General features: G+C 37.7%; 1 protein-coding gene across 1 annotated transcript; it reads left to right on the top strand.

Moving 5' to 3' along the window:
- Nucleotides 1-360: 360 nt before the first annotated feature.
- On the top strand, nucleotides 361-22,248 carry PDXDC1 (pyridoxal dependent decarboxylase domain containing 1). The gene is made up of 23 exons (XM_010217656.2): nucleotides 361-500; nucleotides 6,614-6,687; nucleotides 7,244-7,306; nucleotides 8,019-8,102; nucleotides 8,542-8,688; nucleotides 10,044-10,233; nucleotides 10,996-11,064; nucleotides 11,460-11,538; nucleotides 11,752-11,836; nucleotides 12,370-12,418; nucleotides 12,568-12,669; nucleotides 12,884-13,009; nucleotides 13,856-13,906; nucleotides 14,636-14,699; nucleotides 15,825-15,913; nucleotides 16,628-16,733; nucleotides 17,827-17,998; nucleotides 18,633-18,751; nucleotides 19,302-19,423; nucleotides 19,750-19,842; nucleotides 19,943-20,039; nucleotides 20,816-20,920; nucleotides 21,819-22,248. The coding sequence occupies exons 1-23, from the start codon at nucleotides 480-482 to the stop codon at nucleotides 22,079-22,081; spliced, it is 2,370 nt and encodes a 789-aa protein (XP_010215958.2). The 5' UTR covers nucleotides 361-479; the 3' UTR covers nucleotides 22,082-22,248.
- Nucleotides 22,249-23,479: the final 1,231 nt, after the last annotated feature.

Here is a 23,479-nt window from a genome sequence, read left to right as displayed (position 1 = left end):
GCAGCGCACCCCAAAGCCGCCTGCCAGGCCCCGCCACGGGCACCTCCCCGCGCTGAACGGTAGAGCCGGGCAAGATCCGGCCCGCTCCTCCGCCGCCCTCCCGTGCGGCGCGGGGAGCGCCGGGCTACAGCCCGCCCCGCTGCGCATGCGCCAGTACCTGTCGCCTCCCTCCCAGCCTCCCTCCAGGCCTGTTCCATGAGATGGCGCAGGGGACGCGGGCGGCTGCCCGCTGAGGGAGCCGGGCGGACCAACCCTCTCCGTGTCCCGCGGGCTCCCGCCGCCTCCCCGCGCTCCCCGCGCGTTGGTCCGTGCCCCGCTCCGGCGGCGGCGGCGGCGCGGGCGCCGTTCCCTAGGTGAGGCGCGGCGCGCTGCGCTGCTCGGGCGCCTCCTCCCCGCCGCTCGTCAGCGCTGCCAGCGTGGAGCCGGCCGAGGCGGAAGTGGCCGGCGGGGAGCGGCGCGCGGCGGGGGCGCCGCCGGCGATGGACGCCTCCCTGGAGAAGGTGCGCGGGGCCGCGGCGGCGCCGGGGAGGGGGCCGGGGCGCGGGCGATCCCCGCGACCTGACTCCGCGGGGAGTCTGAGGGGTCTGTGAGGAAACTGTGAGGAAAACGCTCTAGGGAGAAGGGTTTTTGTTCGTTTGTTCGTTTTAATTTTTCTAAAAAAAAAATCTTAAAAAAAAGACGGTAGAGGAAATACTCTTGAGCTTTTTTTCCGCCTCTCTTATATTGGGCTTTTTTTCATCCTGCTGTTTGCTTTATCCTGTGTGATGCACTGTGTAAAGCAAATATTGATTCTGTAATGCCCTAAGTCACGGGCAGCACTTGTCCCTGTGAGTCAGGGAGGCTCCAGTACAGTAATCCCGGAGCTGTCACACATCTGCTGGCTTTTATGGCACCTGCTGTGCTTCGCAAGGCCTGTTTTGTACATGAGGCCAGAATGGCTGCTTTGTAGAGCTTATCCGTGGTTCTGTACACCTTCCGGGTAGAGTGCGTTTGCCATGGCTTTATTTTGTGTGCTTAAGAGAAGTTAATAGTTCTCGTCTGCTTCCCTTACTGTACACAGTGTGATTCGTATTTGAGATCTTTGCCATCAGGACTGCAAGGTCGTATGGGATGGGGTCTAGTGAAATGAGTGCTAGACTTGGAAAGTGCCCTTTCTGATGCGATTAGTGACTGGGCAACAGAACCAGTAGATATAGCACCATCCCCATGAAAAATATGTTAAAGAGTCCCTTCTTTTTATTTATTTACACATATCATTTACTGGGACATCTGTGATAAGTACGTTTAACTTATACAAAGATTTGGCAAATTTTAATGCCTTTTTTTTTTCTTAATAAAGAAGACATTTTGATAGAATCATATGTTTAGCTTTGATTTATACTAATATCAAACAACTCCAGTCATTAGCTTTGTACAAATTTTAAAAAGTGTGTGTGTGTCTGTGTATATGTGTGTGTATATTTACTAAATGAAAAGCTTCTTGGGAATTGAAAATACTATGCGATAGGATTGTGAGTGAAACCTGTAGAGTCTGATACACAGATTTACTCACCAACATTCTAGTAGCTTAGTTTTGTTTTAGCAGACAAACATCTCATTTGTTTCGGTGTATGAATATGTGTAGCATAAGATTAGAACTAGAATGAACTTTAAATGAGATGCAGAAATCCTTTTTGTGTGAACTTAAACTTGTAATACTTCTGGAAGCCTACATTAATTTCAGAACGAGTTTGGCAAATGAGTCTGTGATTTTGTTGTTGTTGTTGTTTGTCCCCCATCTGTATTTTGACATAAGTGACACATCTTCTGAAGGATTTAAACATTCTAAGTTTCAGGCTGATAACCTTGATAATACATGAACATGGCAAATTCTTTCTGTGACTCCATAACACTGTTTTATCTACATATGAAAAAGTTTCTGATTTCTTACTCAGCCTCTGTCTTTTGTCGCTTGTAACTGCATTAATTGCCCTAACATCCTGGTTACTTTATGGAAAACTTGTCAGAGCAGACTCATGTGCCAATTCTGCTGCATGACAGGGAAGTGATAAGGATAAGGAAAGCAAAATACCTTATGGTAGTAGGATGTCTTTTTCATTTTAGACTAATAAACACAAAGCGGCTGCTTTTTGTTTTTGTTTCATATATCTTTTCTTATCCTGGTGAACAAAAATAGTGTTTTTCTGGCTGAAGAGTAAACTGATCTTGTTTGAGACTATTTACTGTTGAGAGTGGTTTTTGGTTTTGGTGACAAAACTTCCTTTAGCAAAAATAATAGTGTAGTGAAAAAATGAAATATACTTTTCAAGAAATATTCAATAACCTACACATGTGAATCTGCAGACACAATAGTTTAGTTTTGTAAACTGATAGCAGACTGTTAAAAACTGTCCCTTTCTGAGGTACACTCTATTGAGAATGCAGAATTGAGATTAAACAGCATTGGTATATGAAACAGTATTTTCATTTCTAAGTTTATAATTAACCTTCCATTTTATCACAACTAGAGATGGCCACACATCCTTCCACTATTACCAAGTAACTCAATGGTGAGACCACTGCATTTAAATGACAAACAGTTTGCACTTCAAAGTGCTCTAAAAATAATAAAATTCGGAAGTAAGCATGATTCAGACTTACTGCAAATTAACCTAATTGAGTTGGATTAGTACATTTTTGAAGGCAATGTGACTTAAAAAAAAAAATCAGTGCAAGCTAGTGAACATCAGTTTTTTTGAAGGACTGAAGGGGAAAGAGGTGGCAAGATGCCAAATGGAAAGAAGCAGTGGCTGGTGCCTCCTTAGCTCTTGAAATGACACTGTGTGTCTTGTAACTCAACTAGTCAAAGGGGCAAAAACCTACCTGTGGTCAGAGTCAATTCCTTTGATTCCAGGAGAAGGAATGAGCGCAGAAGCTAAGGCTAATGTAAGCAATTTCAGTTTCTGAGATAATTTTGCAAGTAGTGTCCTAGTTCTTGTAGTTACTTTCCAGTTCGCAGTTCTAAGTTTCTTTTTTAGCAGAGGAGAAATATTAAAAAACGTATATCTGGCTTTCATATTAATGTTCAGAAGCACATACTTTCAAGTGAGTTGATTAACAGTTAATCTTCTATCTTCGTAGTTTATTCCTGGACACATGAGGACAGAACCTAAAATAAAGCAAACATGCTTCTTTATCCTTCAGTTTCTCAAGAACTCTACGTCTAACTGATCCGGTGAATAATGTCAGAAACTTCCATAGAAAAAGCAAAAGTAAGCTTTATAATTTTTAAGTAAATTGAATTCAAAAGGTGGAGGAGAGCTTAGAGCCATGTCAATTCTGCTGTGCTGGATGGAATACCCAGGAGAGGCCACAGCTTTTCTATAAGTGACTTGGTGGAAAGAGTTTCCTAGTGCTTGGTGGAAAGGATCACAGAGATGGTGCATGTGAAGGATGCGAATGCGGCAGAAGGCCACTAAAACAGGAGTCAGGCAAGCTCGGGGATGGAGCCTGCGCTTGAAGGGAAGTGAACTCAGGCAGAGTGCTGGTGCATCCTGCTTTAAAATTGTATTTGCTCTGTTTCTTGTACTGTGCAGCCTTTATTTGCCTTTCCAAAATGGGTGTGGAGACTATTCATATGGGGAATGAAGGAAACTGTCAAGTAAGTTTGAAGAAAAGCAGAATGCTCAGGAGGTGCCTAAGAAAGATCACCAAGATGCTCTGCAATGTCTAAATCAGCAAATGCTAAAAGCTTTGGAAGAACGAGGACTAATGCTTGGGATGACAAGCATTTGCACCCTCATGGTTCTTGCACTGCTTGGGCAAATTTATTTTCCCAGGATGAGGGTTATGCCTTCCTGTGCATCATTATGAAAAATCCAATACAGGCATCATGCCACTTGCATCTAATGCAGTTGTCACTGCCCAAGGAAATGTGTTGACCTGTGGTTTAGGAGGTAAGGTTCAAAACTTGCATGACAGTCTTTTCTTCTCAACACTTGAGTTTATTTACAAACTAAACCATCGGAACACATTGCATTTATTATGATACATGATTGAACGTGTATTCAGAAACATTCCATAATGGACTGGCTCCTTGAAACTTCGTCTATTTTTTTTAGCTGTTTAAGCAGAGAGCTCATGTGCTTTCCACCTCCACCGCCTTGCTAATGAGCAAGGGGAGGAAAAGTATATATCAAATTCGGTATGCAGCAGTAATAGGGATTTTTTGGCTTCCTCTGATGCAAGGGAGAAAATAAGTTGCTGTGTGTGAAATTAGCATTTGGAAAAAAAACAGAAGGGATTTATTTTCCCATTAAACCCATATCCGAATTCAAAGACTTGCTGTTTCGTAGCACTCTATGAAGCTTAGAATAACATTTTGTGGCAGAAAAAATAACTTTTAAACTGTATGCAGTGCCCTTATTCTGTCTGCTTATTGGCAGAAAGGATTAATGCATGGTAGGTACAGAAAGCAAGACAGTGTAAACTGCAAGGGAAGCACATGCGAGTTAAAATACATGATGTGATTTTGTGTTAGTAACAAATATAGCAGATCAGATGCTTTTTTTTTTTGTAATATCTCTACATCTTATAGCATCACCTGCAGCAGATGTTTGAATATGTAGCATTTAATGCTGAAAAGGATTTAAGCAAATAACTGCTTTTTAGCCATTTGTTTTTTGTTTTGTTTTATTACCATCTCTCCATAGAGGCTGGCATAATCAATACATTATGTCTAGTCCATCACTCCTTTCAAAAGTCTTTAAAATTACTTTAAGATTTCAACATTTCTTTGGTGTGGTGTAACTCTACAGAAACCACTGGAAATACATGGAAATATTATCATGATCGTATTTAGTTTTTTGTTGTTGTTATTATCTGAATGAATACTTGTGCTTTCTTTGTTCTTTCCTCAAATACTTTTTACTGGCTGTTTCTAAAGCAGCAGAATGCAGAGCTGTCAGTTGGTTGCTGTATGACAGTACGACCATGCCTGGCTCCTGATTCTTCTAGCCACCTACCACTTGCTATAACATGACATAAATCTCTAAATATTTTAGTAAAAAATAGCCTTTGAACATATGGTGAAGCTCAAATTGCTTTTTTTTTTTTTTTTCTTAATCAGCCCTCCAGATGAAAACAGTGTAAAATCCTCATGTAAATTAATCCCACTCCCTTCTGCAGTTAATTTTACTGTTATACCTCCTTGTGCATGAGCAAACATACTTGCCTGTGTAGCTGGCGTGCCTGTGGTGCCAGTGCTGGGAAACATGTGCAGGCTTTGGGCAAGGCTGTTTCTCAGCTCACTGCTATAGCATCAGCCATGTATCCCTGCACTGTGGCTGATGTAGACTTAAATTCTCTTGAGCCTGTTCAGGATTTCGTTTTTAAAAACATATAATCCCCAAACCTTAGCAACAACCTAAAGGGTTAACTACTAAATGCTTTGATTTGAAGAGAGGCTGTTGGGTTTAATGTGCTTAGATGGCAGTCACTTTTTTTTCCTTTTTTTTTTTTTCCTAGAAAACTATTTTTTTTTGCCTTGAACAAACTACTTACCGGTCTTTGAGTTTGTCAGATGGTTCAGAAGAACTATGTTCAGTGATTTTTTTAAAGTTCTTTTCCATCCCAAAAGGCTCCAACAATCATGTGTTATACCTGCTTTCAGCAGTGAATCCTGGCTTTTTAACCTGTTTTGTGTAGCTAGAGGGCTTTCACTGTTGGAAAACAAGTTCTGGGTCATTCTTTTGCCAGCTGCAGATTTTTTTTTTCCTCTTTTGTCTTGTTAAAGGGCATTTCTCAAACTTAGATTACAGATTGGTTTAAAGGTATTTGAAATAAGTTTATAAGACTGTTTAGATGAGGTGGTTTCCCATCTGTTTTGGCAATTGCTGTCAAAGTTTGGCAGGTAAAACCTGAATGACACCATTGTGTTCCTGCTTGTGCTCTCTATTACAAAATTGTTGTTCTACATTTACTAGAGCAGTCTTAACAACATTTGCTTTCCACAGTTAAGAAATACTGCCTTTTTAACCTCTGATAGAAATTAATACTTGAATATGTATGAATACCTTAAAACACAAACTTTCCATTTTTGCAAATATTTTTTCTGTGAGTTTACATCAAAAGACTCAAAGTTCTTAATGTTTAATTTCCTGAGCAGCATCTTTTCTAGGAGGTAATAGGTAAGAATAATATTGTGCTTGTCTCTGATCTGGCTTTGTTTCCTCTGTGTCTTTTTCCAGTTACTACCATGGCAGAGAGGCTAGAGTTTTTCTTTTCTTTTTTTTTTTTTTTTTTAAATAAGGATCAACTTATTGCAAGAGAGCTGAATGTGTGAGGGACTAGTCTGGAGTCAAAGCGATGAGAAGACGGTAGTGTCTAGCAGTGTAGAAATGAGTTCTCCAGTGAAGTGAAAGGATAACTTTTAAATGAGCTTTTCCACTGAAAGACTTGTATTTTGGGTATCGTCATATTTTCCATACTCTATTTTCATTTTGTATAGTGCACACTGAATAATTAAAAAGCATCTGCCTCATGCATTATGTTTTATCAAGGATGTGGGCAGCCCAGTAAGACAGATGATTTATCAGTCTTTCTGAAAAGTTGTTTTTCCTCCCCCCGCTCAAAGATGGTGGATCCGACTCTAGCAGAGATGGGAAAGAACCTGAATGAAGCAATGAAGATGCTAGAAGACAATCAAAGGTATGTGTAAAGAATAACAACGACAAAAGAAATAACTCTTTCCTGAAGGTGATTATTAATGTCATTGTCATTAAGCAGATAGAACTCTTCTTCTTAGTAGCTTAAGGTCATATTGTAATTTGAAGTTTACCACTATACAAATCACTATTGTTTCTGAAATGATGAGATTTTTCAAATAAATGCATGTATTTATATGCATGCTGTGCAGTATTCAGAATGAATCCAGTGAGTGTTTCTTTTTGGTTTATTTATTTTCTGCAGTCATCTGCTCTCTTCCTATTGCAATACAAATAACTTTTCGTTCCTATGTGAGGCCATTCACCAAGTTTGATATTTTCTCTTAAAGAGTTAAAAACCTTAGAAACTTCGCATTCCAGTCTGAGCTAATTTTTTATGTTGATCTTTTTTGGTTTATTCATCCAAATGTTTTAAGTGAAGTCATAGATTGTGAAGCATCTCAGTGTGTATTCCTGTGAATCCAAGTCAAATGCATATTTGATGCTACGTAATACAAACTAGATATAGTAGTTTGTTCTTTTTTGCTTCTCTTATTTAGAAAAGAGGAAGAAAATGAAAAAAGATACACACGTAAGGATATTCCAGGACCCCTTCAGGGCAGGTAGGCAATGATGATTTTAAATAATGCTCTTTTTTAAGAGTCTGTAAGTTTGCTTTCCAGGCAACTTCTGTATTAAAGCAAACATGAACATTTGCCAGGCATGAATGTCCTTTTGTGACTACTTCCATGTTTATGCAGAGGAGAAAAAAAAGATCACTTGTCCTTGATGATTGGAATTTTGTACTCCTGGAAGCTAATGAAGCATTGCTGTGATTGAGTAGATACAGATAGATACAGATTAACTTGTGCTACGTAGTAAAGATTCATAAAGCATCCAGATAAGAAATTCATAACTGAGACTGTTTCTTTCTGGATAAATTGGATTTTTTTTTAAGGTTTTTACTGTATCACAGCAGTCTGAAAAATTGCATGGCATTTTTGTGTGTAATGCACCAGATAGCTGCATTTGAAAGCTAAGGTTTAAATCTGTCACAGCCTCTGCGCTGCAAATGATTTTTACGTAAGTCCAAGTTAACACCTAGTAAACTTTGCAATCTAATGGATGCTCTTGTGTGCATAAATGGAACTTTTTTTTTTTCCTGAGTTGCGGCATGAAATTGACTTTTCCTAAGAATTAAATAAACATTTCAACTTTACGTTGCACTCCTATAAATGTTAGCTTTCTTGCTGTGCAGTGTTCTAAGTGGCCTTGGCATTAGATACTGGTACTGACCTCTTGCTTTGGTTTGGTTTCCTCGCCCCGGGCTGCCAGTGGCCAGGATATGGTGAGCATACTTCAGTTAGTACAGAACCTCATGCATGGAGAAGAGGAGGAGGAGTCTTCACAGGCCTACAGGTAAAGGCACTTTGAATTGTAAGTAGAAAATACGCGATTTTCTTACAATTTGTGATTATTTTAGAATGTATACATTTAAGCATTTTAAAGTGCTTAAACTTACAGTTTAGAGAGATTCAAAAAGAAAAAAGGAAATGAAAGCTTCTTGATGAATGATAACCTTCTGAGCTTTGTCTGCAGGAGGAAAAGAAGGGTTATCGTAAGTAGCTTGACCAAATCAAGCGCAAGTGCCACTGTCTCCCCCAGGGTTTGAGTATGTTAATACCCGGTGGCACTGTGGTCACTGTGGTGAACTGTGCTTCATTCTGATAAATATTTCAAGTTGCTTAACAGCAAATTCTGCCTATCTACAGTAAAAATAGGCTAGCCTGAAATTCCTGTAATATTCATGACTTATGTTTAGTTGGCAGTTACTGTGATACAGTGTTTTGGCTTGCAGACTGCAAAATGTTGGAGAACAGGGTCACATGGCTCTACTGGGACATAGTTTGGCTGCTTATATATCAGTTCTGGACAGAGAACGACTGAGAAAACTGACCACAAGGATCCTTTCGGATACTACTCTCTGGCTTTGCAGGCTCTTCAGGTGGGTCATTATGAATAACATATATGGTTAAATAATGATGGCTGTTTAAAAATATTTTACCTGAAATCAAGATATCCAGAAAAGAAACTATGGTGCCATAAATTTACTAATATTCTTTGAAAGGTTATCCTTTAGGTACGTTATAACAAATAAAAAAGTAAATGTCTCTTGTTGAAAGGCAGGAATTTGTTAGTAATATGCTTGTTATAAAAGTCATTTTATAAGAAATATATGATGGAATCAAGGGTCAAGTGCAGTTGCAGGCAGAGAGTTGACCACTTAATTAAATTTTTATTTCTTGAGCCCTGTGTTCTGTTGCTGGAGTTTGTGATACTTCATATTTTTAAAAGACATTGTCAGTTAACTTTTTATTGGCTCTTCTGGGGTCTCATTCTGTTTTTCAGGTATGGTATTGAAATTTTTTGTAGAATGAAATATCTTATAATTGTCTATTTTATCAATGCTTATTTCATCATTCAGTATGGGTGTCTTAAACTATCCCACAGGAGAAAAAGGCTGGAAGTCTTCTGGATAGGTGGCTCTATGTTGGAGGGGGAGGTACCTTCTCTCTTCAGTTATACCTTCTCTCTTCTTTGGTTATCTTGCTCCTATTTCCGCTGATCTGAGTTTGGTGCTTAGAGGGCTTTAAAGAAAAAGGTTAAACCACCGCAAAAGCCCTAAAGAAGTGTGCCTAATAAATCAAATTGAAGGCAGAAAAACAGCATAAAATCAATAATAAGTACTGCTGAGAAAAAAATACAGTTTAGTTATGTAACTCAGGTGTTCAAAAGGCTTCTAGACAAGTGCTTTGTAGCACTCTGAATAAATTTTACTAAATTGCAGCCTTATTTTTAAACTTACTAAAATAGAAACGATATCAGTAATTTTGGGCTTATGAGATATCCTTATTTGTGATTTTACCACAAAACTGGCAAGTTTCTGCCCACGCTTGCCATATTTTTGTCTCTCGTTCCATTTTTTCCAACTTACAACTGAAGAACATCATGTTGCATTCTCCTTTAACATACATGTTGAATTCAGGTGAAACACTGAGCCTGTCTTTTAAAATATTTTTTTCATGCTTTTGTTAAGTGGACTTTGAGCTCTCTTAAAGAAATTTTAAAGTCCAACATGTTTTCCTTCTTCATCTCTGAATTGAAATGAAAATATGTGCTTCCTGCCTTGTTAATATCAGCCCGTCTGAGCAAAATTTCCTTTTATTCTGGGTAAATTAAAGATTTCTATGTTATTTTTACCCTTTCCCCCATGTGAACTCCTTAGATGGTCAGTGATATTTTAAAAATTAAACTGGGTATTGTTTTCGTTTGTCAATACTTACTCAGTTTTTCTTGCAGGTATGAAAATGGGTCAGCTTATTATCATGAAGATGATCGTGAAGGTCTCTTAAAAATTTGTCGGCTTGTTATTCACACACGCTATGAAGATTATACAGTAGAAGGATTTAATGTGTTATACACTAAGCAGCCTGTCATATATATTAGTTCTGCAGCTAGAATGGACTTGGGCCAAGCTCTCTGCAATCAGGTAAAGTGAATTAGTTGGGGGTTTAGTTGCAAGTAGAATCTGTCTGGTTTCATTTTACCTGTTGGAAGTTTAGGTTAAAAAAAAAAAAAAAGAAAAACCCCCAAAAAACTATTCAGACTTTCCTGGAAGAGACTGGTATTTTATACTAGCAGCAGTTAATTGTTTGGGACTAGTGATAGTTTTCCCATGTGTCTGCCTTGAAGGTCATCTGTTCGATCTAGCATGATGATTTGGAAAATTTACTTCTTTATCTTCAAAGTAGAAACAATAGCAATGTGAACAATAGCAACACAGGGGGTAGAAGTCTGAGGTTGATTAAGGTGGAAAAGACATACTCTGACACCAGCCAAATACGTGCAAGTTAGTGATACTAAAATGAACCTTCAGCAGAGCCTGGCATGTCTGGCAAAAAGGCCTGTTTGGCTATAGGATGTATTAATTGAAGGGTGGCCAAGAAAACAGGCATGAATTTGGGCTAATATAGAGCACAATTTTCAGTATGTCTCATTAGACATACTGTATGCAGTTCATGTGCTAACCAAAATTTGACTTTTTTTTTTTCCCAATTTCTCCCATGTTCTTCTCTTCACTAGTAATTTCTTCATAAATTTTAGCAGAAAGCTTGCTTTGAAATGTAATATCCAGGTTTTTAATTGCTGTATTTTCTGTTTTCTGCATCTTGTTGCTTAGTCTGTGTATTTCTGTGAACGCTTGAAACCAGCATCCTAAAGCTTTATTCATATTCCATCATTTTCATTGCAGCTAGGGCTACCCATTTCTTGCATGTGCCGGGTGCCTTGTAACACTATGTTTGGATCTCAGCATCAAATGGTAAGTTGATTTGTCTTCCTACATATTTTGTGAAACGTAAAGTGAATGCCGAGAATGTTATTGGGAAGGAATTGTTGATACCAGGAGCTGAAATCTTGGTCTTGCAGAAAGTGCTATGTAGTGCAAGAGCTTATTTAGAATATGTATAGCAAGAGATATATTTACAAAGTACATGATGTATTTGTTGTTTTTCTCACAAATCTGACCTTTGGCTTATTTTACCCTTGGGTAAAAGAAAGTACAAGTCATAAACAGAAAGATATTAAGGATTTAATCAAGGCATGACTGAGGAATACTGTTCTATTCTACTTCAGCATGCTTTTCCAGTTTGACAGAAATAGTGAGATTTTGAGACATGCATTTATAAATATATATTTTCTTCTTATTGATAACAGGATGTTGCTTTATTGGACAGATTGATTAAAGATGATGCTGAATCTGGAAAACTGCCTTTGTTGCTTGTGGCCAATGCAGGCAAGTGCTGTGAACAAACAATAGCAAAAAAATTTGTCTAGAGTTCTGATTGTTCGTATCTCACCACTGAGCAATGCAGTGAGCCCTTTTTAAAAATCCCTCTAGCTACTTCTGTGTGACACTTTTTCAGCAGGATGAAAGATCCTCTTCTCCTGTAAGTCCTAGTTTGCCTTCTTACCCTTCATGACTCCCTTTTTTTCCTTTCCCACAAAGGGACACCAGGAGCAGGGCACACGGATAAACTTGGGCGTCTGAAGGAACTTTGTGAACAGTACAACATGTGGCTCCATGTAGAAGGGTATGAAACTTGAGATTTTTAACTTTATTAATTAAAAAATCAGTGTAATGGATAGCTCACAATTTTATAGCTAACAATCTGGTAGAGCAGTAGTAAATTTGTCACCATACAAGATACAGATTGTTTTACCTATACAGGTAAACTACACTTCAGTAGCTAACTGAAGTGGTTATTATTTCAGCATAGGTTGTTATTGCTCAGGTAGTAATTTTATCTGTCCTTGCTTTTTGATGTTTCATTGCATGGTGTTTTATTTGCATGCTGTATATTTCTGGTAAAACATTGGAGCTGAGCTATGGGTAGGACTTGTAGGAATGAAGTCCCTGGAGGCTGAACTGATAAATTTTTACATTGAAACTGATTTTTATTTTTGGGTTTTCAATTTCTGAATATTTAATAGCAATATCTACTGTCTATTTAAAAAAAAAACCTTTCTGTACACAACAGCATGAAATATATTAACTGAAAATTAAAATGCTAATTAAAATGCTATGTCTTCATAAATATTTAACAAGGTGGTTTTTGTTTTTTAGTGTGAATTTGGCAACTTTGGCTTTGGGTTATGTCTCCTCTTCTGTACTGGTATGTTTTACTATATCTAGAAGCTTTATGCTTCTGAAGCTTTATGCTGTATAGAAGCATAAGCATTAGAAGCTTTATGCTGTATATTTTAATGTCACAATCTAATCAAAATATAAATGATTTCTATTCTGTTTTGTAATGAACTTAAGGCGGCTACAAAATGTGACAGCATGACACTTACCCTGGGCTCCTGGCTGGGGCTCCCAGCTGTACCTGCTGTGACACTCTACAGACATGAGGATCCTTCCTTGGTATGTTTAACTCCTGTTACTCTGAAGATGTGGAGACTGCAGCAGCAGCCATGGCCTAGTGTTTTGTTCTTCATAAGCATCTAAATAATTATTTGCAAAAGAGTCTCTATTTAAATTATGAAGACTTCTGTAACTGGTAAATATTGGAGTGAATGGATGATAACTGTAAAAAGCTGATGATCATGATTCTTTGTCATTTGTTTTCCTTTTTTAGTCCTTAGCAGCTGGGCTGACATCAAGTCAGCCTGTAGAGAAGCTTCGTGCCCTGCCGCTGTGGCTCTCCTTGCAGTACCTGGGCCATGATGGGATTGTGCAGAGGATAAAGCACGCATCACAACTAGTAATTCTTTTTTTGCCTGTCACTTCTCTTTTTTTTTTTCTATTTTGGTTGAAAGCTGTTCAGAGAGACAATTTCTTATGTTCCTACTCTACTAGGCATTGCACTGATACAGAGTGGTAAATATAAGCAGCTGACAAAGGATTTCAAAACAGTTCCTAAATACAGTGACAAATTCTCTATTTTCCATGTTGAATCCTTGTTCGTTAAAAGTTAAGTGTAATATGCTAGTTTAAAAAAAAAAAAAATCTCTGGTTACAACCAGTGCATTTTTCCTCTTAAATATATAGCCCTTCTTCAAGATTAGAAGAATGCCAAAGAGGTTGTTTTGTGGGAAATAAACAGTTTCTGCACTCACTAGGAAAAAAGCTTTTGGCATGAAAGACTTCAGAGTGCGACGAAGCGTCATTAGTCATTAGAATCTCAGGCATCTAAGAATGATCTCTGCTTTTATAATAGTCTATTAATAGTCTTAGGTCACTTTATAAGAATGTCTTTCTAATGAAAATAATTTAGAAAGCTATTATAACTGGTTGCTATGGTAGCTTTGGAAAAAATCAATTGGTTCTGCTACACACAGTGCTTTCCTTAGCTGATAGTTTCAGACGTGTTATCTCAATATTTTATGGGGATTTTATTTTAACAAAAAGCACTTTGTAGCCTGTGTTTTACTAAAAATATTAACTATTTCTCCATTATAAGAACTGGGTGAATCACTGACATTTCATAGGGAACTGGTAACATATTGAAATGATAGTGGTAACTAATGTTTATAAATGTAACTTTCAACTTCTAAAACTATATTTTTTATCTCTGTTTTCCCTTCACCCTTCTGCTGTGATCTTTTAGAGCCAAAGGTTGCTGGAAAACTTGAAAAACCTGGATTTCATTAAAACTTCGGTACAGTTTGCATTTAATACCTTGGTTGTACAGCTGAGTTTTGGCTATTAAATGATAATGACATAGATGCATAAGAAATTTTTGAGGAATATTATCTAAAATGTAGTCATTGTTGTGAAGATACTCGATAGCTTCTTAGTTAATTTATTTCAAGCATTCACTGGGATTTTGCAACGTGTTAGTGCTAGTGTGTAGCACCTGTTGGCCTCTGCTTTGTACTTGTTCCACTGCTGCATGCTCTTCTACTCAGTCAGTTTAACAGAAAAAAAATCCAGAAATCGGTTGATTTCTTTTAAAACATTGGTTTGTTCAGTAATATGATTATGAAACTAATTTTCATAAATCTTACTAATATTTTCTGACCGCCTCTTGCCCTGTTGTTGAGATGATACTGTGAAGTCCATGGAATCGATACACAAAATACTTAATCCCAGTTGAGGTTTTTTTTAACAGAAGTAATGTTTTAGAAATTGCATCTTATAGATTCATTTCTAATGCATTTTTCCTTGGAGGTTTGGATTACTGTAGCACTTCCCCCTCTTACCTAGCTAAAAAAAAATGGTGTAATTTGCAGGATTGTGAAACTTTTAAAACTGAAATAATGTGAACATTGTTATTGCTGTCTAAACAAAATGATATGCTTTGCTCAGCAATCTGAAAGTGTATATTCACTGTTAAATCTTTATGTAAGTTTTTTCACAGCCTCTTATTTATTTATTTATTTTTAAGGTTGAAGATGAACTGAGTTCTCCTGTGGTTGTATTCAAGTTCTTCCAGGAATATGCAAATAGAGGTATGTAATTTATTAAAGGGAAAAAGAAAAATGTCTGCCTTCTTTTGAAACTATTAATTTCCAAAATTAATTTGATTTGATAGATGCTATGCAGTATACATTTCTTGCATAACATGCCTTTTAAAAAGGTTGTAAATACAGGTCATGATTTAGTGTGATAGAATTCATATGTATGATAACTACTTTTTTTAGATAAGCTGCAGTTTTTTTAAATTTTCATAGCAAATCATTTTCTGCCTCCTTGAGTGGAGAGTTTTGATCTTGGGAGAGGCTGATGAAAGACTGCCATATGCAGCAAGCTGTGTTTGAGGGCACTGATGACAGAAGATTTTTCCTTGATTTTACTCAGGCTTTCTGTTTCTTTTGATATGTTAGTGGGTAGGTGCAAAAGCTGTATTTTATTGTTTACTGGTGCAAGAGCTTTAAAAAAATAGGAGAGCACAATAGGAACGGCTCTGTAAAACATGCCCAGCACAGGCAGCTCTGGGGGGTGGTCTGGGAAGGCAGCTTTATCCTGTGGGCTACCAGAGTGAGACATCTTCGGCGTAGGGGTCCATCCCAAGCGTGGGGAAATACCCGCTCGGATGGGGCAGGGGACCTCCAGGAAAATCGTGAAGTTTCATAGTATGAATTGATTTTAATTGTCTTTAGATTTTCTAAATCACAACCGCTTTTTTTAGTGGTTGACATAAAAGGTAGAATTCTATTAATTATGCTGTAGCTCTTAAAAAAAATCTTTAAATATAGTGGGCTTATAATCCTAAATTATTTTTGTTTATTTAAAAACAGAAAGCAATAACTAAAGCTTAATGTAGCTCAACACGTCATTAAATATTGCAGTTTGCTATTTCAGGATGTGAAAAAAAAACTGTTTCTTGGGGGTATTTGAATTTCAAAATTTTGAGAAGTATTTGTTGGTTGTTTTTAAAATTAATATGTCCAATTCTTTGTTTTACACTTCATATTTGCCATGTTCATCTTACCTTAAAAAAAAAATCCCACAGATTAGACAGTTTAGGTGTGTTACCTTATCTAGGAGATTTAATTGTCTTTTATATGGCTTGCCTTTTGTTTACTTAATTAAATAAAAACACAGTTCTGTGGTTCTTTTATCTCTGGATTCAGATCAGACCCCACATGCTGCACCGACCTCGGCAATTCAGCAGCCCGTAATAAGGAACGAGAGACATGTTTATGACACTTTCAATCAGTGGGTAAGAATGGATGGAGAGTTAAATGTTTCTAGAGGGTTATCAGTGATTGTAAAACTTTACTCAGTAAATTGGCTTGGTAGTTACTTTTGATGTGTTATCCTTTGCAAAAACTGATGTGTATTTTGGGTTTTAAAAAATACTAATTCGTTCTGCAGCACAGTTAGCTTCATATTTCTGATTATATTACAAGTAAAAAATAATTATTACAGAATCTTGAACTTTTGATATTGAAAATTTGGGGGTGGAAGAATTTTGTGTGTCTGTCTGGAAACTTTTAAGTCTCTTAAGTCAACTTGGTATCTCACTGACAGTGTCTGTGCATTCATGAAGAGACTTTCTCTTCCAGATTATAACAGCATAAACTTTAGAAACATTTAGAAGCATTTTCAAAGAACTGAGCGCAGAACTGTTATGGTTTATTTGCTCAGTAATTGTGGTGTACTTCATGTGATGACAGCATTGAAAGAACTTCTGATTTGTGACGCTCATAGCTTAGTTAAAATTGTGAAAACTTCAGTTAAATATCCAACTTTGTTTTATCACCAGCAAGCTAATGTACTCTCGCTGCAAGAAATAATTCTAGAATTTTGAGAAGTTCAGGTAAAACTGAACTGGGCCGTGGTTCATTTGAACTGTGGGAACAGCCTAACCTGAGGCAGTGACTGCAGGAGGCTTCTGCTCTTGGCGTTTCGTTAACTGCCCTGATCCCTCCAGCTAGGAGAGCAGCTGGCGCAGCTGGTTCCTGCCAGTGGGGTCGATGTGGTGGAACTGGAAGATGAGGGCACGTGTGTGCGTTTCAGCCCATTGATGACTTCTGCAGGTAACATTCACTTAATTCAGCCACTTGTAAAGATGGAATTTGTTATGAGAGTGCACAACACTCTACTGATTATAAAAGTAGATATGCTCAAGAAAGGCTTTACTATGTTCTCCCATAGTGGGGATTTTTCATGTCTTGGATTTAAATTGTTTTAAATAAACCTCTCGGCTTCGGCATTCTGCTATGCTGTTGCAGCTCAGCTGTTCTGCCTGACGTTGCCTCACTGCATCTGCAGAGGCAGATTTGGACTGATTATTTTTAAATTCATTAGGAGAAGCAAGGGGAGGAGCTCCATTTTCTTGCAGTAATGAAAAGAATACCAGGGATGAGTCACCCTGCAGTTCCTCCTCTCATGCTTAACACAAGAAGGTACTTAACCTTTCCTACATGGGTGTTTGGACACTGGAATGGAGCTGGTGTTCAAATATAATTACCTAGAGTTATTTATGAAAGCTCTCTTTTTTTTTTAAACTATTTATGTAGTGGAAAAAAACTATTTTCTGGAAAGTGTCTTAAACTCAGAGTTTAAGCTAGCACCATATACGTAGTTTGTGTAGATTCAGCCAATGCACAGAGGAGCTCGCTGGGGCCCTGCTTGAGTGTGATGTCTCCTTTTAGCTGCCCTAACTCTTGGGTGGCGGAAGAGCTTAAGCTATCAAAATACCTCGATGCTGGTGTGAGAGGATTCTGATGTATATAGAAAATTAAATCTTAAAGTAATATTATTTGGTGATGCTCTCGGTTCTTGAACAGAATAGCAATTAATTCTTTATCTCTCTGGCTATGGGATGAGAATTTTTTCTGACACTAGCTGTTGACACAACAAACAAGGGTATAGTCACTGTTAGTTTGTAACGTAAAAATTCTTCTTTTTCCCGGCTTCTTTTTTGGAAGTCTTTAGCTATTTTGATGTATCGGTGGGTAGCTTACTGAAGAAAAGACTCATAGATAGATCAAGATAATTCATAGTACTTGTAAATTATATTAACATTAGCTTGTTAAGAGGTTTCTTAACAATTAAACATGTGAAATAAGTATAAGTAATCTTTATGTCCATTCAGGCTTACCGCCTACTAACCCATCAGCTCTTCAGTTTTAGGAACTGAGATACAAGATGTCGATCAGTTAGTAGACTGCTTAAAAATGAAGATATCGGTACTGACAAGTACACTGCAACTGAGAGAAGAATTCAAGCAAGAAGTGAAGAGAACAGTAGGCCTGGTGTACGTCGAGGATCTCAGCTGGCCAGGATTGGGTGTCGTAAGGTAAAGAGCATCAACCAAAAGGAATGTGTGATCTCTTGAGTAGTGATCTTGATGTACTGTTTGCTGGTTAATATCTCTCTCTGCACTCAACTGAAGCTTTTGAGTGTAATTAAAGAAGAAAAATAGTATTCTTAAATAAACAGAGTAAACAATGTAAAAAAATGGAGAGCTGCTTTTGCAATATTAGGACAACAATTCTAGTACTGGAAGCAGCCTGTGGATCTCTTAAATGGTGCTGTAAAGTGCATACAGATCCTACATTATATAGCCAAACATTGCGTGCATTTTTGTCTTCAACGCGATTTATTCATTTGCCAAGAAAGTCAAGTCTTTTATTCTGATCATTTATATAGTCCGTTGGAACGGCTGCTCTAGTCTCAAAACAGTTGGTATATAAGTAATATGTTACATTTAAAAAAATCCATTCTATTCAGTCACATTTGCAGCAGGAATTCCACTCATTCAAAATCTCTGTTTACAAAGGCTGATAACCTTCTTAATCTAAACCATCTTTGCGCTCAGTTTTTGGTTTCATAGAGTAGGTTAGTTTATGGAAGCATGCTTGGTGTGCACATCTGTTTGCATATTTTTGTATGTTCTGTAAAGTGAAATTACTGTCTTCTGGCTTTTGAAGATACAGCTATCACAGTGATGGGAAGAATGATGACAAACAAGAAAAGGAACTAGAAAAAATTAACACAGAACTTCTGAAAAAACTAAATGACTTGGAGTCGGATCTGGCTTTCTCTTCGGGTAACTACACTATTTAATAAACTTGCATTCAAGCTAAGAGTCATCTTACTAGCTCTGTTACCTTACAACAGCTTATTTGTACTTTTTTAAAAATGATCTCCCATCCAAATAATGGTAATTGGTAAATAATGTCACAATATAGGTCTAAAAAAAAATCTTGCTTTCTCATAACTCTGATCCTTTCTATTCAGCTTTCAAAAGTTGTTCAAGTACCCTAGAAATGTGAAACCAAATAACTGGTAGATACAGAAAAGGAATCAGGGATTTTTAATACTGTTCTTTGCTCTGTAAGTCTTTGTCTGTATTAAATATCAACTCTTCTTGTTGATTAGATGTAGGTGATTTTTCCTTTTTGCCTTAAGACCCACAGGACTCGGCTTTTATGGTTTGCATAATTTAGACATATGCTGATATTGCACTGAATTCCTAAAGTGCATGATGGAGGGCAGAAGGATTTCTGCACATATGCCAACACATGTACCCATGTGCGCATAGTGCCTATTGTGAAAATGCAGTTTTGTGTATTACAAACTTCTCTTTTTGTTCACAGGCCCAGAATTTGGAGGGGAGAAGAATTGTGTTTATATTGGCATGGTAACTGAGGATTTGGACGTGTCTGAGTTGGTTGAAACTATTGCGGCAACAGGCAGAGAAATTGAAGAAAATTCACGAGTATGTATTAATAGATCATTGTATTTCAGCACTTTTTTCGTATATAAAACTGTACCTGTGATAAAGCTAAGAATTCTTCAGTCAATTTCAGTGCACCCTGAGGCACATTTATGTGCTCCCTCGTGCTTAGAGGAATTGGTTAAAGGGTCATTTCCAAGTAAAAGAAAAATATGTGCCATCTCTGTTAAAATTATCTTCTATCCTCTGGGTATATTTTTAAAATTATATTTTAGAAAATTGGCTAATGTATTTAAATCTTCAAATCCAGAACTGAAAAGACAGTTTCAAGTCCAAATAATCTATATATCACTTGTGTTATTTGTCAGCTATTGGAAAACATGACTGAAGTTGTTAGAAAAGGGATACAGGAAGCACAACTTCAGCTGCAGAAAGCCAATGAAGAACGACTTCTGGAAGAGGTAAAGGTCTAAAAAATTTGTTGTTTAGGTAACTTGCAGTTAACTTGTGCCAACACAAGGAGCTCGTTCACCAGACAGTGTTTCCTTGTGTACTTTGCAGGGACTGTTGCGACAAATTCCTGTAGTAAGCTCGGTGCTGAACTGGTTTTCTCCATTTCAAGCCTCACCAAAGGGAAGAACATTTAATTTAACAGCAGGTAGGACTAAGTGCAGCCATCTTACGCTGTCATTCTAAATGTTTCCAATTTTGTACTAAAATTGCAACAGACTTTCTGGGGCTGATCTGTGCATGAGTGACATAATCCACCCTCAGGATGTGCAAGAACAACCTCTTCACCACTTCTCTAGCATCTGATGAGAAATATCTTCTAACCGCACTGGCCTAGTTAATGTTTTGTTCCTATATACGGAATCACATTCCACAAGATCTATTAGACATTATCTTTTGTTAAGAAAGAAATCATTATATGCCTTCTAGATATATCTCTGATATATCTTGAAGATATAGATGTACCTTTAGATACATACTCTGCAAAAGTGTATATTATTTGAGATTTATGCCATATTCATAAATTATATATAAGCTTGCACTGTGGCAAGTGTTCCAGTCTTAAAATATTCCCTCCATGTACGTGCATGTGTGTTTGCTTGAGAGAGCTTGCAAAGTGTCACTCAGATGTTTTGCTGTGCTACTTGAACGTGATTTCTGTGTCTGAAATCCTGAATTCCTCTATCACCTAACTAGTGCCCTATTGGTAAAGTACCAGTTTGCCTGTTGAAATAGTGTGTGCTAGAGTCAGAAAACTCAGAAAAATGTCTGCCCTCTCTAGAGCAGTAGCCTGTCTGTGTTTACAAGCAACCTTCCTTCCTCCCTTTTGGGTTTTGATTCATTGACTGCTATGTACCTTTCAAATACAGATGAAAGGCTGGTGTTACATTCAGTTTACTACTTCTGCACTGTTTTTCCCCACAGGCTCTCTGGAATCCACCGAGTCCACATACGTATCCAAAGCACAAGGAACGGGCACCACTCCGCCGCCCACGCCGACCTCCAGCCTCGCCAAGCAGCGCCTTCCCGGTGAGCTGCTGCTCTGTGTTCGCGTGTTGGAATTGCCAGAGCCTTCTGCCCCAGCCCAAATCCAAGTTAGATGATACAGGCGGACCAGTGTGGTCCTCCATCTTGCATAATATTTGGAACTGAAATACACCTTAAATCCTTAATTTGAATTTGGCATGGGACAACAGCCTAATCTGTTTCCCCAAGGATTCTTTCTAGATTATGGGAAGTTATTACTCCCTGCATTAACAATTGCCTTTGAAGTCTAGAATCTGCCTCAGGAATATTGTATGAAACTGAATGTCATAATGTGAGTCATGAATATTAAATACAGGATTATTGACTTTTAGAAATTAGCAGGTAAACAAATAATGAATATGCATGTATTTGAGCAACTGCATTTCTGTTGCTAGCTGGTATGTGATAGGCAAAGTCATTCTGGGGTGAAAAGCTATTCAATATATGACATTTTATTTATAGTGATATTAGTAATTACTATAGGCCTGGCAGGGAGAGAAGCTGTATTGTTTTAACTTACCATTTACTTCTTGCTGGCTCTCTGTCTGGGATAGTAAATTTTCTACCAGAAATTTTTCCAGGGAATAGCAATCCTGCTGTAACTTTTTAAATGTAAAATAATTTGACTGTGCATGCAAACAACCTGTTTTTCATCTGAAATTGAACCAAGTCTTTGTTTACACAGGATAAAGTAGCAGAGACTATTGACTTGCATAGGTAACTGTAATTGTGAACAAGTATTTACATATAAGGTGCAAGTTAGCACGCAAATAAAACCTGTTTCTTTGCAGCTGTTAATTTTATCTGCGTTCTTCAAAATGCAACTTGTCTACACTGCACTTTGCGTTTACTGTCTTGCCCTGTTCTTCAACTGTATTCCTAAACTGTCTTCTTTTTACAGGTCAAAAAATTTTTAAAAGGTCTTTAAGAAGCTCTGATGCATTCAGTGAGACCAGCTCAGTCAGCCACTGTGACGACCTGGAGAAGATGGAGCAGAGACCCCCTGTTCTCTCTCCTGGCCACGAACAAGGGCGGCCAGAGACAGGATGGAAGGAGCAGCAGCAGGCGGCCGCACCGGTGGCAGCTACAGAAAGTGACACCGTTCCAAGCGACAAATCGCCAAGCGCCTGCGTGCAGGCAGAGGCTCAAGGCAGTCAAAGATAAAACCCACACTCCCGCTTTGAGACTTTATAAAGAAACCATATGCCCTGGTAGGCAGGGTGTTAATTATTGATGCATTTAAAATGTGAACAGTGCCACACACTAGTACAGTAACAACTACTGTAACTTATTAACTGGGATTTTGCACAAATATAGAATTTATCCTCCAATGGGACAGAGACTTGTCTTACTATCCACTTGTTACAGTTGCTTTATCCTATATATGTCATATCACCAAAGTCATAGTGAGATTCATTAACTGCGTGTAGAGATTTGTCAAGGATTGGCAGTTAAAGTTCCTGTATGATTCTAAGCATGATGATAGTTGCTAACAAGTTGATCAGCCATACACAAGATTAAGCCTACAACTGCACTCAACAATTGTAAAATGATCTTATTTTATGTGTATATATTTAAAAAAGAAAACTGTCAGTTATTCACCTTTTTATATTTAAAAATCAGTTTGGCTTCTATTGCAAAACTCTACTTAATTGTACTGGTTTGCTTCTTTTTACACCCTTATAAAGTATATTACCAAACAGTTGTGGTGCAGTTAGTAGCAAGGATAGATACCTGTGTATGAATGAGTCACTGGACAGTTACTTTTCCATCAGCCATTTCTCTTCCTTTCTGTTGTATGAATTGACCCATCGAGCTATGGGCCTAGATAGAGCGAGGACCAAGTTACTGAGGTGTAAGCTTTTAGAAAGCACTAGTGCTCCTGCATGCCTAGATGGCTTCTTGCTTCTACCCCTGAAAGGAATCATCAGTACCTCATTATTTTTTCCTTTGCACGTCCTTTCTAAACCAAATTTTACCGGACGCATTTATAAGGTGTAACTGGAGGTTTTTTTCTGTTGTGTATTTTTAAAGATGCTTGTTAGTAAAGCTTGGAAAACCAATACATTTGTAATGGGTCAACACTTATTTTTGAACAATAGTAACTTACCTATGGTAGGACTTGTACAGATTCAAAGAGATTAAATAGGTTACACTACTGCACAAGTTCATATTATCTCTAGGACTGTTTAATGCACAGTTTAATCTTTGACTAAATCAAAAACTAAAGTGTAGAAGTCTTTGTTCCTCACTAAATTATTTTTCTCTTAGATACTTTGCTGTAAGTTTTCAGAGCTTGCAATAGTTTCCTCTGGTAAAGAAATCTTAGGAAAAACTTGCTTTCTCCGAGGCATCCGATTTTGGGAAAAAGCCTGAGTCCCATCCCGTAACAGAACTGAAAGTACAGTAACCTGATTTGATTTTTTTTGAATATTTTTTTTAACCTCCATCCCCCAAATATGTAAATCAACATCCCAATAGCTGTAGTAGTAGCAGGATTTACTCGGATAATCTAAAAGATTTTTCTTTTTTATTGTATGTCACCTAACTTGACTTTCAGCT

The sequence above is a fragment of the Tinamus guttatus genome, unplaced genomic scaffold, assembly GCF_059628265.1.
Source record: "Tinamus guttatus ecotype Peru unplaced genomic scaffold, ASM5962826v1 Tinamus_guttatus_pri_ptg000172l, whole genome shotgun sequence".
Taxonomy (NCBI): Eukaryota; Metazoa; Chordata; class Aves; order Tinamiformes; family Tinamidae; genus Tinamus; species Tinamus guttatus.
Note: the sequence above shows the minus strand (reverse complement) of the source record. Positions and strands in the feature narration are given on the sequence as shown.

Excerpts from the sequence above, each read along its gene's own strand:
- PDXDC1 (XM_010217656.2), top strand. The coding sequence starts at position 480 with ATGGACGCCTCCCTGGAGAAG. Across the intron at positions 17,999-18,632 it reads CCAGGATTGGGTGTCGTAAG|ATACAGCTATCACAGTGATG; the intron begins GTAAAGAGCATC and ends TGGCTTTTGAAG. Across the intron at positions 19,843-19,942 it reads AAGAACGACTTCTGGAAGAG|GGACTGTTGCGACAAATTCC; the intron begins GTAAAGGTCTAA and ends TGTACTTTGCAG.